This window comes from Opisthorchis viverrini, assembly GCF_000715545.1.
Source record: "Opisthorchis viverrini unplaced genomic scaffold opera_v5_244, whole genome shotgun sequence".
Lineage (NCBI taxonomy): Eukaryota > Metazoa > Platyhelminthes > Trematoda > Opisthorchiida > Opisthorchiidae > Opisthorchis > Opisthorchis viverrini.
Window position 1 is genome coordinate 330,723 of NW_008751900.1, and position 16,254 is coordinate 346,976.

Below are 16,254 nucleotides of genomic sequence, written 5' to 3' on the forward strand. Positions count from 1 at the left end.
CTTCAGCCCAGTTATATCCAATGCATTTTATGGATGTTGATTTTAAATGGCTGCCACGCAGCCCGAAGGAAGTACGAGGGCCGATGTGCTGCCAGGTTGACCCAGTTTAGACAGGAACAGTTAAGCTACACAGTTTGATTTCAAACCTCTGAGCTCTCCGATATGGCTATAGCCGTCATTTACTTCTTCACAATCGAACCTAATTCATATCCTTTGGTGTAAGAAGTAGTTTCAGCTCCGGTAGGAACCAGTGTGTAATCTTTTCAGAGGGGTTTGGTAAACAATCGGTGGATTTATTGCTGGGCAACGTTTCGCTTTTGACACAAGAGCTTCGTCAGGCCAAGTAAGTAAGTAAGTAGGTTGATTGGGTTTTAAGGCAGTCAGGGAACCAATCCGTGAGATTCCTTATGACTAGTGACGTGATCAGTGCTGGGTGTTCAGTCTGATGTCCCTGTTTGTTGATTAGTGCGATGACTAAGCTTTACGATAGATCGGTTAGGGGGGGGTCGTCTTTATGATGAACCCGGATTTTTTCGTCCCTGCTTCTTCAGTCTAGGACACCTTAATGGAAAATTCCTCTTGGGGTCGTTCACAGATTTCGTTCACCTGTGTTCGTCCAAGGGTGCTGGGACAATTAGTTTGGGGATGGGGGTGGGCTGGTTAATTGGATCTAACGCTACTTGGATTTTGTACTTTTAGACCCAGGCGATTTCGCTGATAACTGCACACCGCCTCGTGTCATCTCGGCTGATCTAAGACCGCTCTCCACACGTTTGCAAGTTCTACCCCCTCTATTCTATTCACACTGGGATGCTTGGCGATTTCCACCGCCTCGGCCACCAGTCGCTGTGGTGTGAATCTTAAACCCCGTCTCAGGATGTCCACATTTTCTAAATCTATCTTATGCCCAGTGTCTAGAGCATGCCCTGCCATTGCTGAATCTTTGACTAACGCTTGGTATTCCTCTGCGTTTCTCGGTGGTTTGTTAATGGAACGCTTATGCTCACCGATTCTGGTGTGCAATTCCCTGGCTGTCTGACCTATATAAACCTTCGTACAGTCGTTACATTTTATTTTGTATACACAGTTCCTAGTCCTATCAACCGGAAGGCGATCCTTCAAATGCACCAACACCGAGCGTAAAGTTTTCCCCTTCTGGAAAGCTACTCTAATGTTAGCCGTATTCAGTACCCTTCTAATGACTTCAGATGTCCCTGTTTTGTATGGAATGACCGCTGTTCCGATCCACTCCTTGTTGGGCCTTGGTGTTGGCACCAATACCCGTCTTAGTTGTCGCTTAATTAAACCCACTGGGTATCCGCCATCTTGAAGTAGGTTTTTTACCTCGAGCTGTGCTGCTCTTCGGTCGACCTCCTCTGTACACAGTGCTCTCACTCTCCTAAACATCGCTGAGGCTATGCTAGCATATACTGCTTTTGGATGTGCAGAGGAGTAGTCTAAGACCGCACCACTATCTGTTGATTTCCGGTATACAGTGGTTTTTAATTTCCCACCACTCTTGTGTGTCATGCAGTCAAGGAAAGCTAGTGTACCCGATGTGGACTCTAGCTCCATGCTAAACTTAATGTGAGGGTCCAATGTGTTCAGATGTTGAAAGAATTCGTTCACCTTATCCCGCTTTATTACAACGAACGTGTCATCTACGTAACGCCAGAACACCCTTGGTGGACACTCGAATCCGTTTAAAGCTTTCTGTTCGAAGTCTTCCATGTACATGTTGGCCAAAATCGGGGATATTGGTGATCCCATCGCTAAACCTTGTTCTTGAGAGTATATAATTGAGTCAAAAACAAATTGACTGAGGTTTAGGCATACCTTTATGCCTTCAACTATCTCGTCTACGGAGAGTTGCGTTCGTTCTTGCAGCGCTGTGTCTGCCAGTAAAAGTCTTCTCGCTACTTCCACAGCGTCCGCTTTAGGGACGTTGGTATACATCGAATTGACGTCAAAACTATCCAGGACTTCGTCTGGCCCTATCTGAAACCCATCTAATTTTTTGGCAAAGTCATACGAATCTTGAATGTGTGTCGGTGACTTGCCGGCAAGCGGTTTAAGGATACCTGCTAGATATCTGGCCAGCTCATGTGGTGGTGAACCTATGCCATCCACTATTGGTCTTATGGGGACACCTTCCTTGTGAATCTTCGGTAACCCGTACAGTCGTGGTTGGATTGCACTTTTTGGGTACAATCGATACCACTTGCCTTGCCCCAGATGGTTTATCACAGATCTTAGATACCTCCCAACTTCAACTTTACTCTTACTCATAATTGACGTGATCTTTCCGTTACTAATTTGTCGGTAGGGACCATCAGCTATGTGTTGTCTAACTTTATGAAGATAGTCACTCTTATTCATGATGACCGTGGCCTTACCTTTATCTGCCTTTGTAATTACTATGCTGTCTACATTTTTTAACGTGTTTAAGGCCCTTCGCTCAGCTGGTGCAATGTTTGGAACGGATTGGTTCCCTGACTGCCTTAAAACCCAATCAACCTACTTACTTACTCACTTGGCCTGACGAAGCTCTTGTGTCAAAAGCGAAACGTTGCCCAGCAATAAATCCACTGCTTGTTTACCAAACCCCTCTGAAACGATGACTTCCCAATCGGTCCCAAACATTTTCCAGTGTGTAATCTGTTTACACAATTATCTGTCAATCAACCTTTCTGTTAGTATGTCTTCAAACTCTTCGGTTACGAAGGTTCTGAGGAAAAGGAGAGTAATACTGAAGCTTGGACGAATTTCTTCTTCCCAATCGGTCCCAAACATTTTCCAGTGTGTAATCTGTTTACACAATTATCGACTTGTCAACCTTTCTGTTAGTATGTCTTCAAACTCTTCGGTTACGAAGGTTCTGAGGAAAAGGAGAGTAATACTGAAGCTTGGAGTAGCGAATTTCTTGAACCAGTTAGCTGCGAATGATTTCAGTTGGCCTTAGTTTGAGTTTGATCCGGAAAGATTACGAACGTTATGTTCGGTACTGGTGGGAAGCAACTTTGGTTTGTGCACCACGGTCACTTGAATGGCTAATTATCCAGTTCACAGCGATGGACCTGACGTTCGGGTGACCTAACATCAATCTATGTACTGCATAATACGCTATGGTCAGAAGCACTGTGTTATGTTGAAAGTAGTGAAAATTAGGTAGCGATGTTACCAGATGAAGCAATGCGAATTTTCGGTAAAAGAAGGAGACTTATCTTCTTCCGTAAAAAGTGATCGGATTTTTCTTCTAACAAACTCACTGTGTAACATCCTGTGTTTTACGGTGAACTCCGGACGCTGTTCGGAAGTAACGAACCTAGCCCTCTTGGTAATATATCACACACTAATATTACAATACATTTTCAGCAAGTAATACAGGCACCCTGTGCCTGTGCAGACAGACTACTGAGGAGACGCATCCCTATTTCAGTTGAAGGCAACTTAAAACCCACACTGGAGTTGGGCTTAATACGAGCAGCACTTGATTGCCATACCTGGTGAAATAACCACTGCAGTCGCCCCTTGATAGAAGCAAGACCTCTCGGACATGAGGTGTAAGGTTCAGGACTACTCACATTCAAAAAAGGACATCCACGTTTGCCACTCCTCCTACTTACTGCATATGCTGATGCCCCTGTGCCGGTTTTCATAACCTATCTACCCACCCAGTGGTTTGTGCACTGGGTGACTATTTTCTTGAGACTACTTACCGTCGAGTGCAATACTCAAGCCCTGCGAATCCCAATCAATGCGACTCAATAATGAAGCAGTCACAGTAAAATTTGGAAATTTTCATTTAGCCAGTGATCAATTGCAAAGCTGGTAATAGCTCTGTTACTTTAAAAATAATCATACACTGTCTGAATTTACACTGCCCTATTAGTTATCTGATCAACCTAGCTAGCACTATCATCTATTCTTGAAAGCCAAGTAACTACACTTTTGGGAACGTTTCTTAGCCTCATCTGTGATAGTATGTTAAATGTCTCCTTCAAACTTCTATTCCCTCAGTGCTCGAACACGAGAAAGTTGATCGTAAGTTTCCCGGTTTACACCTTGTTTTACACCCTGTCAACATTTTGAATAGAACTATGAATGATCGGAACCGACAACTTTCCTCGTTGATCACTCGTCGACGTCTACATAGATCTTGGTGTTTGCAAACGTACGACACTTGCAGTATTTCTTCATGAGTTCATTAAAGTTTGAATGAAATGACAGCTCACGTTTTTCGGCCATTTATTTAGGGTCCTGTAACGTTTCACTTACCGCAAAAACACATACACTGGTTACCACTTATACTTCAATCGCCACATAAGCTCGGATTAGTAAAGGGTTAGTGGACTATGCGGCCTGAATCCACCAGAACAATAAGGACATTTTTTAAAGAAAACTGTGCAGAACACGGTTGCCTAGAGTGGGAACATGAGCACCTCAGTTCAATCAACCCGTAAGAAAAAGGCCTAATTCACAGAATACACTCGCTTGCAAACTAATTTGTTTTTAATAGGAAACTCAGCGGAGCCCAAGCGGAACCTGTCATCTTGATATTTTTCAACTATATGTGACGAGCAAAGGCCGCATCATGTTACCGTTAGTACGACGTTCGAGACGTCGCAGTATATTTCCATGGTGGAACCTTATGAGTGGCATGTCCTTTGAAGTAGACTGCAAACTTTCATGTCATCCCAACTGAAACATAATGAGACTTTTTGGCTGCACATGCAGTTGAGGAACATCAGATAAAAGGGACTAAACTGAAATTCACTTAAGTCTTTCATTCAACCCAAATGAGTGTGTGAACTTTGCGAATTACGTAAAATATGGGTCGAGTAAAACATTGGGATAACAGGGGCTCGGTGACTGTGTCTAGCTAATGAACACAAAATGGAAGTACATGACCGTACGTGGGCTATCAACCTTTTCAGCAATCTTTTCAGCAACCTTATGTGAAGTGCTTTCCGTTAAGCCGTATCCTTATTCCCTCAGTTAAAAGGCGACCCAGGCGTAACATTATTTCTACTTAAAAGTATATTTATACTACAGTCCAGCCGAGTCTGATGCCGACTACCAGAGAATCCGCTCTGAAAGCAGTTGACCGTAGGAGGCCATCTAGTATAAATTAGTGGTGGAGGTGCCTAAAACAGAGGTATAGTGGAAGATGCACCAGAAGGCATTCCAACGTAGGTTACGGGTGTCATGTCACTCTTTCGGTCAAAGGTCAATTCTCCATCCCGTATGATCAGCAGCTAGACACCTGTCTAATGCTGTCCATGTGGTTGATCTACTTGGCTCTTTCGGAATCGTTTTGCGCAACCCAAGCCCAGAGTGAATCAAACCAGCACCGGTTATGTGTAAAAAAAACAGTTACAGCAAGTGATTTGATTGCCCTGGCAATGAGCAAGCGACTTACAGGAAGCAACCAGTCATTTTCCGTTCAACAATGTTTTCACCCTCTATTTATGATACTCGTCTGTTTTATTGCACGACTGAAAAGAGCAGAGACAATTTTCGAAACATCGCATCTGTCTGTTCTCCCGAGGAGAACAAGGAAGACGCGATGCTCTGAATACTTTCTTCCACATACCTATACAATAAAACCAATAGAGACAACTTCAGCTTGAAGTCAATGGTTAAGATCCTGATGGTTTCCGTAGTTAGTCTAAGAGAAAATGTGCCACTTAAGATGCGTGAAAAAAAAGTAGAGACCCATTGAAGAAAAATAAGTCTCAGAGCCTTTCTCCTTGTGTGCAAGGTGGAATTTTTTTGAATTTTTTATAATTTGTTCCATTCACCCCTTTAGGACCGGATCGCACGCTACTGTCTGATTTGACGAGTGACACAAGCAATCATTTCCAGTATGCTCTAAGTATCCTAGCACAAGGTCAACGGGATGACTTGCCGGTGCTGCAACTCAAAGCAGTTCCAGAAAAGGGTGTCGCAACAGTCGTGAATAAAGAACTCGCTGAAGTGGATGCTAAAGAGCTTTTGGCTGCCGGCGCATCGTGAGTAAATAGCAGAAGTTACAAAAAAAAAACAGAAAAACATCAAACCATGCCAATAATATTGTTATTCACTATTGTTCATTAGGCGTATCTGTGTTTGTCGTCTCTTGCATAACACTGACCATGTATAGCATGTAGATTTTGGTCTTCTATTTATTGATTTGACATTATCCTCAGCTATTCCACGCACGCATAAAAAAGTGATGCATGCGTCAATGAAATAAGATGGTATGATCAACCAGCTCAACGTCAAAAGGTCGAAACACACTAAACTGATCGTTAGTAGATTGTTAACTACGTAGCATCTAGTAAGTCTCCGACGCCAACTGATACCACAACAACGGCAACCAACTTTTCAAAACTTTCACAAGATCTGAGAAGTCATCAATCGAGGAACCAGTCAATATGTGACCACGTGACTGTAGCTAGATGGCGCCATATCCTGTCTACGTAAGAGCTTATCACTGTTGTTTAGCTATTTGCCACTGAATAATTAGGCACTGAACTACCTCCTAATGATCGCCGGTTTACAAGTGAGTTTTTTTATATGCTCACTGCCGATGATTTCGAGTAAGCATGAAATGCACGTAGAGTGCCTCTTGGGTTTTCAGCATAAGTTGGTTTCAATTAAAGGGCAATATCTCGACTGAAAATCGACAGATACCACACACTACTATCATTAATTGTGGATAGTTGATGTATTTGTAATGAAGGAAAAGACATCTGTCTTCCCCAACTAAATCCGCCGATATATTTAATCTCCAAACTGACTCAGGGTGGTCACTCATTGTGTTAGGAATTCAACTGATTCAGCAAAAAAATCTCATTACAGTTTTGGCGGAGGTTGTAGGTTAGTTCAGATTAGCCCAAGATGGTTTAGTTCTCTCAAGTGGAATACCAAAAACTAATTATTTTGTAAGCTTGCGACCCTTTTCAATCCGAATGAACTGATATAGGTACCATATGGGTACCTCATTAAAACTGCGGCCGACTACGTTACTACCTGATGCTCACAACTTTGGTGCGAAAATCTGGAGTAACCGAGTTACTATTCTGTGTTCTTTTACATAGACGAGTGGGGACCAGCGAAAAACGAATTACAAGGATAATCACTGGACGCACGACATTCCAACTTGCAGCGGATGCAGAAGCCTACCAGAGGGTACGTCCGTCGAAACACCAAGTTTTTTATAACAGCACTAAAGATCCTCTTGTGACAGAAGCCGTGTCACTATTGATTAGCGATGGATAAAACGTATTCCAACCTCGAGCTACTTTTTATCGACATTGTACCATTTTCCATGCCAATTGTGGGGGCGAGATAGCCCACTGGTTAAGAGCGCGAATTTACTGACCGGAAGTTTCGTGGTTCGAACTCGACATCTGCTTCTAGACTTCCCCTGTCTAGGCTTGGTTAACCTGGCGGTGCCTCAGCCCTCATTCTTCCTTCGGCTGGCATGGCAGCTAGGCACCCAAAGGGTGTTACAGCTGTTGCGATGCTGATACCATGCCTGTTGTGAACACTAGCTGGTAAAGAATCCAGTGGATCCTAATAATACAATTTTTTCACAGAAAGCGAGTTTTATTAGGCTGTTTGTTCGTGAGATGTAGTTATCGCAAAAATAGCGTCATGCGTTCAGCAATTCCTCAAGAGAGATTTTCTTACAAGTCGATGAGACCTATCAACCTTTCCAATCACAAATTGATAGTCGGTGACATGTTTCCAACTGATGCTGGTAAATACACACAGACTCGAAATTTCAATACAGCACCTTGAGATATTCTACGGTGGTGTTCTTTTATGATCCACATTATATGGCTTTTAAGAAAGTGGCATGCCCCTATATTGGCCGTTGAAATGTTTTCGTAAAATCCCCAGCCCTCGGCATCAGATTCAACACATGGCGAATCCAAAGGTGTTGGATAGACAGAAAACGGGTACATATTGATTTATCCTCTGATTTCTCCGAAAAATAACCAGGACTGTCTTGTGTGGATTGTGCGTCAATCAGGTCAGTGGCGATTGTCCGATCAAAGGTTTATGTGAAAGTTTTGTAAGTAGTATGAGAAAATCTGTGAGAAAAAGTTGATCATATTTATAAGTTTCAGACTACTTTAGGCTCTATTTTCCTTCAGCGATTTCGGTCGGATCTTCTGGCCAGAGGTATTTTGTAAGGGTTTTGAGCCTTCGTACAATGTTGTTCTCCATCTCCAGTAGATGAGTGAATGTCTTCGGTAGGCCTTTAGATGGGACTACCCAGTCAGGAAGTCAATTTTGTAAGATACTTCTTCCTTTGCTCCTGAATTTGTTGCTTATAGACTTTGATGAATCTAGCGTTGAAATGCTCCAGAAGTTTTCATTTGCTGACTTTGATAAATTAGAGGGAACAGCCTTCCTTAAAAAGAACCCCACGTAGTGCAACTTTGAATATACTAAATAGGTCTGCTCTGAGGTTCTGTACATATTCCACATATACAAATAACGAAGTACTGCCGGAATAATGGTCAGAGCCAAACACGAAGCCGGTGTCTGTGTAGATGAAAGTGATGAATACTTCTGGTTTAATAGTCCCGGTTTTCTATCCACTGAGGAAAGCTTCCTGGGAATGAACATGATTGGACAGGATTTAGCCAAAGTGTGACCTCCTCTGTGACAAATAAATCATTACCCTTTTTTCCCACGAAAACTGCTACTAATGCATGGAAAGTGCTACGCATTGACTGGAAACTAGTTTTTAAGAGAGAGGAGTGTGTGTATCATCGCGTGTTCTCCAAGAACCACTGAGTGGCAGAACCAAGGGTTCGGTATCTGTGAATGCTTTTGCTTAGCGGTAGTTTACATGCTCAACTATACACAGAAACTTCTAGAACGGAGTCAACCTTCTCTTCCTTGCTGTCATCTCAACAATATTTCCGTTAGTCCATTTGATCAATAAAGAGTTCCTTTTCGTCTCAATGATGTCATAGTGTGGTCTTTGACAGAGAAAACAGGAGACTGACGTCAAGATAAGTAGCACTGAATCTAACGGCGCTTCTTGATCCAAACGGCTGCTGCAGTCCTTCTTTCATTCGCGGTCGACTTGCGACCGCACTGATACTAAGTCTAGCTCTCTTCGATCAGGCGATCAATCGGCTGAATTTAAAGCCATCTCAATAAATTAAATGTGAAACTAGCGGAGCTGAACGGTATCCAAGGCTATGGTGCACATTCTTGTGAGCTGCTTTTCGTAGAGTGAATAATTCACTGAAAAGGGCAACCGAAGTTGTCTGACAGATTCAAGTAAACAGCATTTCCAAACTTTTGATGGCCAATACTCAGCCTTGTCATAACTCAGACACCACATCAGACAAGCATGAAAATGCATTTCATTCCTCTAGGCTATGTATTATCTTTTGCTTCCACGGAAATGAGATAACCGTCTGGAGACTATTCGGTTTCTGTGGGCCAATATTACTTTATTTATAATCTTTTTGGTCTCCCATAAACGTATGATATTCCAACTCACCTTGTTAATTCTATTCACGATGGCATCGTTATTTTCTCCATCTGTATTTTATGGTCGATGATTCAGGTGCGTAGTCAGGGCCAGAATTAACATCCATTTTCGGTAGGAAACCTGTTGAAATTTTTTTCATTGGAAAGTATTTTTATATGAATTCACAGAACAATAAATAATTTTACATTTTGTCTTTTTTCCCGCAAGATGTTCGGAAAGCCATTACTGGATGATATGAACTCTGAGCTAAGCGGGGACTACCGTGCTCTCATTATTGCACTCAGTGAGTATGGAAAAATGAATTCCTAAGATTTTTCTTACACAAAGAATTTCTTAGTTCCTGAAGGTTTTTTTCAAATTTTGATCTAATGCTCTATCGACGATGCTGGCAGCGTTTATGGTGTCTTCTTCCCACCCTATAAAGTTGTTATTCGTTTGAAAGCTTCGCTTTTTGAGCGTGATCCCTGTCCAGTTCCTGGAAGCCAACTTCATTCCACTTGGTGATTTTCCTATTTTGTAGACATGAATCGATAATTCCAAATTCACAAAATGCCAAAGTCCTCGAGTTTTTTTCAACAAACTCTCAAAAACCACACCGATATCCTTCTCCTGGTCAGCTAAGAATGTGCCATAGCATATGGCGTGACGATTGCGCGTGTGTAAACCTTAATAGCCAGTGATGTCCTATTAACTTCGGCTTCACTTCATTGGATTACGAAGCTTTGTACTTGTCAACTGAGTTGCCGATTTATGTTCAAGTTGAATATCAGTCTGATGAGGGCTAAACAGCAAACAATGCCGATGTCTGCGTTACAGCTAACCACATCCCAAATACCAAGCACACCAAACGCAAACTCTGGTTGTGCTGTGTTCCCTCTTTATTTTGACTTTCGTAGCAATTTTCTTGAAGCGTATTTCCTTTCTACCCCCGTCCGTCTGGAGCAAATATTTAGTGGCAAGCAGCAAATTTCCTTTAGCCCAACTGAGTGTATCGTTGCCCCAAATCTATAGATTATCTTTTCTACTCTGTTCAACCTCGCACGCGTACGTAGATCCAAAATCATTCGTAACTGAGAACGGAAATAATACCTAATCCATTCCCTTGACTTGAACGCCCTTGTTTTCATCCCACACGATCCTCAACTGACTTCGATTGCATGAAGTTGATTGCCGCTGGATATCATCATGGTTTGTCCAAATCTAGCACTTCTCCTATTCGTGGGAAAATTGCGCAAGATTATGGTGACCCTCTGCTTCTACTTCTTGTGTGATTTAATCCGTAAATATTGCGTAACCGAACCCCGGCATTTTTCACGTGCTTGCGCTACTCGAGTCCTGAGAGGAGAACACTAGATATGTATAACCCAGACTCCGATCAGTCTTCGTAACCATCCGCCGTCAAGATTAGTAAACTGCGTTTCAACACGATCTCTCGTTTTGTGTGAGGTGTGGTTTGAGGCTTTTCAACAATGACTACTTTGACGGAATACAAACCAATTTCTCCTAGTACGATGTATCCATCAGCATTTTGAGAGTCACTGTAAAGTACCTGACTGTAAAGTACTTAGTTTGGCTTGCGCCATGCAAGAACGTGGAAAAAACTACAAGTGATGCATGTATTTGGTAATCCTGTTCATAGAAATTGTTTTGAAACTCACAAACAATCTAGATGAGCCTCAGACGCCTAAATGAGGCTTCTAACGCAAACAAATTCGAAAACAAATCATTCCTATTTATTTTTTGTACAGTTCGGTATGCAACGGATCGGGCAAACCTATTAGCGGAGTGGCTCCACGACGCCATGGCAGGGCTGGGTACCAAAGACTATGCTTTGATGAGACTTCTCATCACGCGTTCAGAAGTAAGTGAATTTGTGTTAGATATTTGATGTTCGTCCATATATGTGGCGCGCTTATCGCACCAGAATGGACTGGCATTAGCATTCTCGTGCGTATTGCTTATGACGAGATATGAAAAGATATTTAGTCTCATACAAACTTGTAGCTTTTTAAATGCTGCAAAAATTCTGTATATGTCACTCGTTTTTCTGAAAAAAGCTTCGCCCTCTGTACCTAAGAACGAATTTGTTTTCTGGGGTATTTTGAAGACGAAAATTGTCGCGTAACTTGTTTCCATTTCAGATTCCACTTGAGATGATTTTGATGAATAGTCAAATTTTAAGTATTGTTTGGCTTTCGATTGCCGGCTTTCGAATTGCCAATCCTCCAGTAGAGGTGTTTCTATTCAACTGGAGTCACCCTTCTTGCTCTTGCAACTGCTGTTGAGCCACGAGGTCTACGTTCCTTCTTTTTTCTAAGTTCTTGCATTTTTTTATTACAAACAGCTCGCAAACTCATTGGATATCGCTGTTGTTGCATATGTAGTCGCAAAAGGTAGTATGTGTTAAACAGCTTATAGATCAAGTAAAAATTGATAAGAAAGAACGACTCCTATTGGGTTAAACTGACGGTGAGGTGCAGCAGATCGCCTAAACGACACAAAATATCCAGATTCACAAAATATTCCTTTATGATTTTACACTTTGTGGAATAAAGGCATTTCCGCTTTCGAATGTCAAGGTAATCAATACATTTTGTGATCTTCTAAAGTAATTGCAATTTTTGTTTGCAGCAGACAGCTTCTATTTTGTAAACCTAGTTTTTTGCTCTGTTCGGTGTGACTGCGCGTGAATTCGATCCAGAAATTACGAATGTATCTCAACCACGTGTGTGTCAAGTGTTCCATATCACCTATGCTCGCAACAGAATGATACACAGCGAAAATGAAAGTCATTTTGATAATGCAGGCATATCCACTGAAATGGTTCATGTGGGAGGATACCTTGGTTGAATTTTGTGAGTTGGCGAAATTCCTCTGGTAGTAAGTAGGAAATAATGGTACATTGTTTTCCGATTTGAAGCTTAGTTAATCATCATGGATCTGAAAGAAGAAAATTCATCACGCAGAAAGAAGTCAAGAACTTGAGTGTTTTACGAACCTACTCCTTTCTATGATCTAAAGCATATCCTGATTACGAATGGCAATTTTATGAACGAGAACCTCATTGCTGCACGATTTATTTCATGGAGATGTCACCACAAAAAAGAGTAGGCTCTATCGGACAAAGTACAGTCTTTCAGGAGGTATGCTCCGGACGTTTGTAGGGGTTTCAGTCTACCAGAACTGATACCTTCAAAATCTACATTCCCTCAAAACACTAAAGAACTTGAGTGTTTTACGAACCTACTCCTTTCTATGATCTAAAGCATATCCTGATTACGAATGGCAATTTTATGAACGAGAACCTCATTGCTGCACGATTTATTTCATGGAGATGTCACCACAAAAAAGAGTAGGCTCTATCGGACAAAGTACAGTCTTTCAGGAGGTATGCTCCGGACGTTTGTAGGGGTTTCAGTCTACCAGAACTGATACCTTCAAAATCTACATTCCCTCAAAACACTAAGATAACTATTTGTGTGTGTGTGTGTGGGGGGGCTAGTTCTCAGAGACCACCTATGGACAGTATTCAAACGTGTTGGAGAAAAGACGACAAGAAATGGCGAAAACAACCGGAGTTCCAGTCCTGGTTTGGCGGTGGGTCTATGCTGAACCAGTGAGATAATGACTGTGTGTGTTGCTTGCGGTCACTTGGGAACTACTCAGTAGGATTCAGTAGCCAACGCCCGGAATAGTCTACCAAAATCGGTCATCCAGACTCGATTACGATTCAAATGATGCTGCATCAATAGTGGAGTCCTCAGGTCGCATTTTGCCCACGATTGACCAGATTTCGGTTGGTTCCAAAATCTGGGGAAGCTTATGAGGACGCAAGTTTTCATGTTCCTCACACTACCAGTGTTGTGACTGTTTCAGTCGCCAGGATAGTAAAAAGGGCGTACAAGTAAGAATCAACGTGAAAAACGATCACTTTGGTGCACTGTAAGACAAGGACTTCAGCTAGTGTGAATCCAAAAACGAGGTGTATTCTTCAACTTTTCATCGTCCTTCTTAAAATTTTAGCGTAACTGAATTGTCACTTTTTGCGCAACCTACGATTTCGTATCAACACATACTTTTGAAAAACCATTTTTAACTGTTTGTCCGAGGTGTTTTGAATGCATCCCAAGTTTATCCATTCAAAATCGATTTCTATCTTGATTTCTCACAGCTGGATTTGGGTACAGTTTCGGATGCATTCAAACAGCGTTATGGAAAACCCCTCTCAATAAAGATTAGGAGTGAAACCTCTGGTGCTTATCGCGACACCTTGCTTGCTCTTTTGTCCCCCGAATGGGCGAAATTATAACCCAGAAGCGCCATCACAAATCAACCTTATTTCTGATGCTCTGGGTTGCACGCTGTCGTTACACCCACTTTTTGCTTGGCACTCACGATGTGTTATTTCTAGAGGAGAGTGGTTTTTCTACACCCGCTATTGAAACAGTGCAATATCCGTGTCAGAAATGCAATGAAATTACATAGATCCTGAGTTCTTCAGCTGCTCTCTATAGGTGCTTCTCTTGCAAAATCAGGTAATAAAAGATTTTCCTAGGACCTCACCACTGTACACAAATTTTTATCCAATACATCTTACGTGATTATAAATGTAACTTACTCCAAATAGTAAAGATAGTTACCTCCTCAGAATTACTTTCAGAGATCTTAAAGTGCAGATCTCTCATAATCTGGGGGTTGGGAACAGAGTGATGAGATGGTGTGTGTTTGGTTCTGTGAGAGGTGACGGACAGTTACGGACAACATTCAGCAAGACACCTTAGCAAAATTTGATCCATGCTTCTATGTATGCCTGTGCATTTTCCGCCAATAAGTGTAGAAAATGAGGATGAAGACACAGTCAACTTGGGAGAAGGGGCAAGTAAAGTCCAGTTGCTGCTCATGTATTCGCCATTCAGGGGCTCCAGTGAATTTCCTGTGATTTGGTGGCCGCATAACTCAGGGTCATCAGGGTCATCCTTAGTAAATTTTATGTATGGTATTTTGCAGTGGTGTTACCGGCATCCCGGAACGCGGGTGACAGACCAATCCCAAGTCTCTTTGCTTTCCACTATGATTCTCCGCCCCATTTTGAAGAATACCAAAAGCGGGTGCTTCAAAAGAAAGTGCTGACAGTAGTTTGTCCTGTCCCAAGCTTTAGTGTTACATGGTGCAGGGCTCACATAATTCACTTGATATGGTATCAAATGGAAGGGTGAAAAATCGTTATTCCACATTCTGTATCTGTTTGTTTCTGGCGAGGCACACTAGAAAATGATATTTTGGCGACGGCGTTGATTTTCCAAGGGAGAACTCAAAAATCCGAGGAAACTATCGACCGGGGTTTTTCAATTTCAGGATGCTTTTATTTGTCACGTGTCCACTGAGAGAGCATGAGCACCTTGGGCATATCCCTGTTTTTGAATCAGTCACTTCGGAGACTCATTAGTTTCTCGAACATGCATTTTATACTGGCTTGATTAAATTTTGTGAAAATCTAAAATTCAGTGGGGTCAGATTGAAGTTTCGTACTAACAGAAGGGTCAGCCCATCGTCTGTTGGAGGATTCAACCAGTTCTCTAATATGGAAGGGTTATAGCTAATGTGCATATCTATAGTGCGAAATAGAGGAGGCACAAATAGAAAGATGCTGCCAGGTTTTTCAAGCATTGCCAGTAGCAGTCAAAAGCTACTTGAATCCAAACCATTGACTTCTTCGCCAGTGGCTGAGCTATCTTCAGGTCATACGACGCTGAGACGGCACCAGTTAGCCCGCCAAGGACGGGATCATATCTATTATCATTTATTTTTGAAGAGCATGGTCACAAACATAAAAAGTGAGTGCAAGCTATGAATGCGAAAGAGTAACAGGAGAATGTGGGAGAAAAGAGAGAAACGTCTCATTCGAAATCATGCCAAGGACAGTGCCAGTCTGATGAGGTGAATCCCAAAGTATGTAAAGATTTTGGAATGGGAACACGCGTCTAAGGACCAACAACCAAAGAAAGGACAAACAATGGTGAATGCTCTTCAAGGCGCAGTGTGCGCTAGCACAGTCAAGACTCGCACATCAGGCAAAAAGTGACCGTCATACTGGGTCTGGTGTGAGATTAAATGGCAAAAATGTACCTTCAACGCCATGTGCCACGCATAAAAGTGTCATAAGTACGCAGGGAGCCCACAATGGCAAGCAAACACAAGTCACTGACTGCGACCTTAGGAAGTCCCAGTCCAATAACAGCCTTAGCGGATTGAGGAAAGCAGATCCTTCGATAAGAGATGATCATCGGTTGGTGAACCAAAAAGTCGATATCACAACCGATGGCATGTAGGGCTGAGATTATGGCGAGGGAATGTTCATCAGCACCATACTTCTGCTTCTTCTCATTCCACACTATCACTCCACGCCCATCCGAGACTATGCTGACGTCTATTATAGTTGCACGGCGATCTCAAACAGCGATTAGGTCGGGTTTGATGAACGACGTAGAAGTAAGGGCTCTCAACTCATCGAAGACGGTGTACCCCAGTCGACGGAGACGTTTTGCAAGTTCCCTTGCAACCCGATTATGACGAGCACACCTGGCATCATGCGTAATCCAGCAGGATTGCAAAATATGCACCAAACTCTCCGGTTGGCCACAGTTTCCACGACATAAGACCGTCTGGCCACCATGACCATGCCGAGCGCTTCTAACTCTCGTCCTAAGCAGGTTGCATCGGACCTGGCTACCGCGGAGAAATAT

The 16,254-nt window shown here is 42.5% G+C and overlaps 1 protein-coding gene across 1 annotated transcript in view; it reads left to right on the forward strand.

Annotated features, from left to right (window-relative positions):
• Nucleotides 1–16,254, forward strand: part of T265_08894 (hypothetical protein) — a gene marked incomplete at both ends in the record, with an annotated part of 36,991 nt that overhangs the window by 15,437 nt on the left and 5,300 nt on the right. The window contains 4 exons of the mRNA XM_009174822.1: nucleotides 5,813–6,014; nucleotides 7,086–7,176; nucleotides 9,719–9,794; nucleotides 11,260–11,372. Coding sequence (XP_009173086.1) covers nucleotides 5,813–6,014; nucleotides 7,086–7,176; nucleotides 9,719–9,794; nucleotides 11,260–11,372 — 482 coding nt within the window. The remainder of the gene's footprint in view (nucleotides 1–5,812; nucleotides 6,015–7,085; nucleotides 7,177–9,718; nucleotides 9,795–11,259; nucleotides 11,373–16,254) is intronic.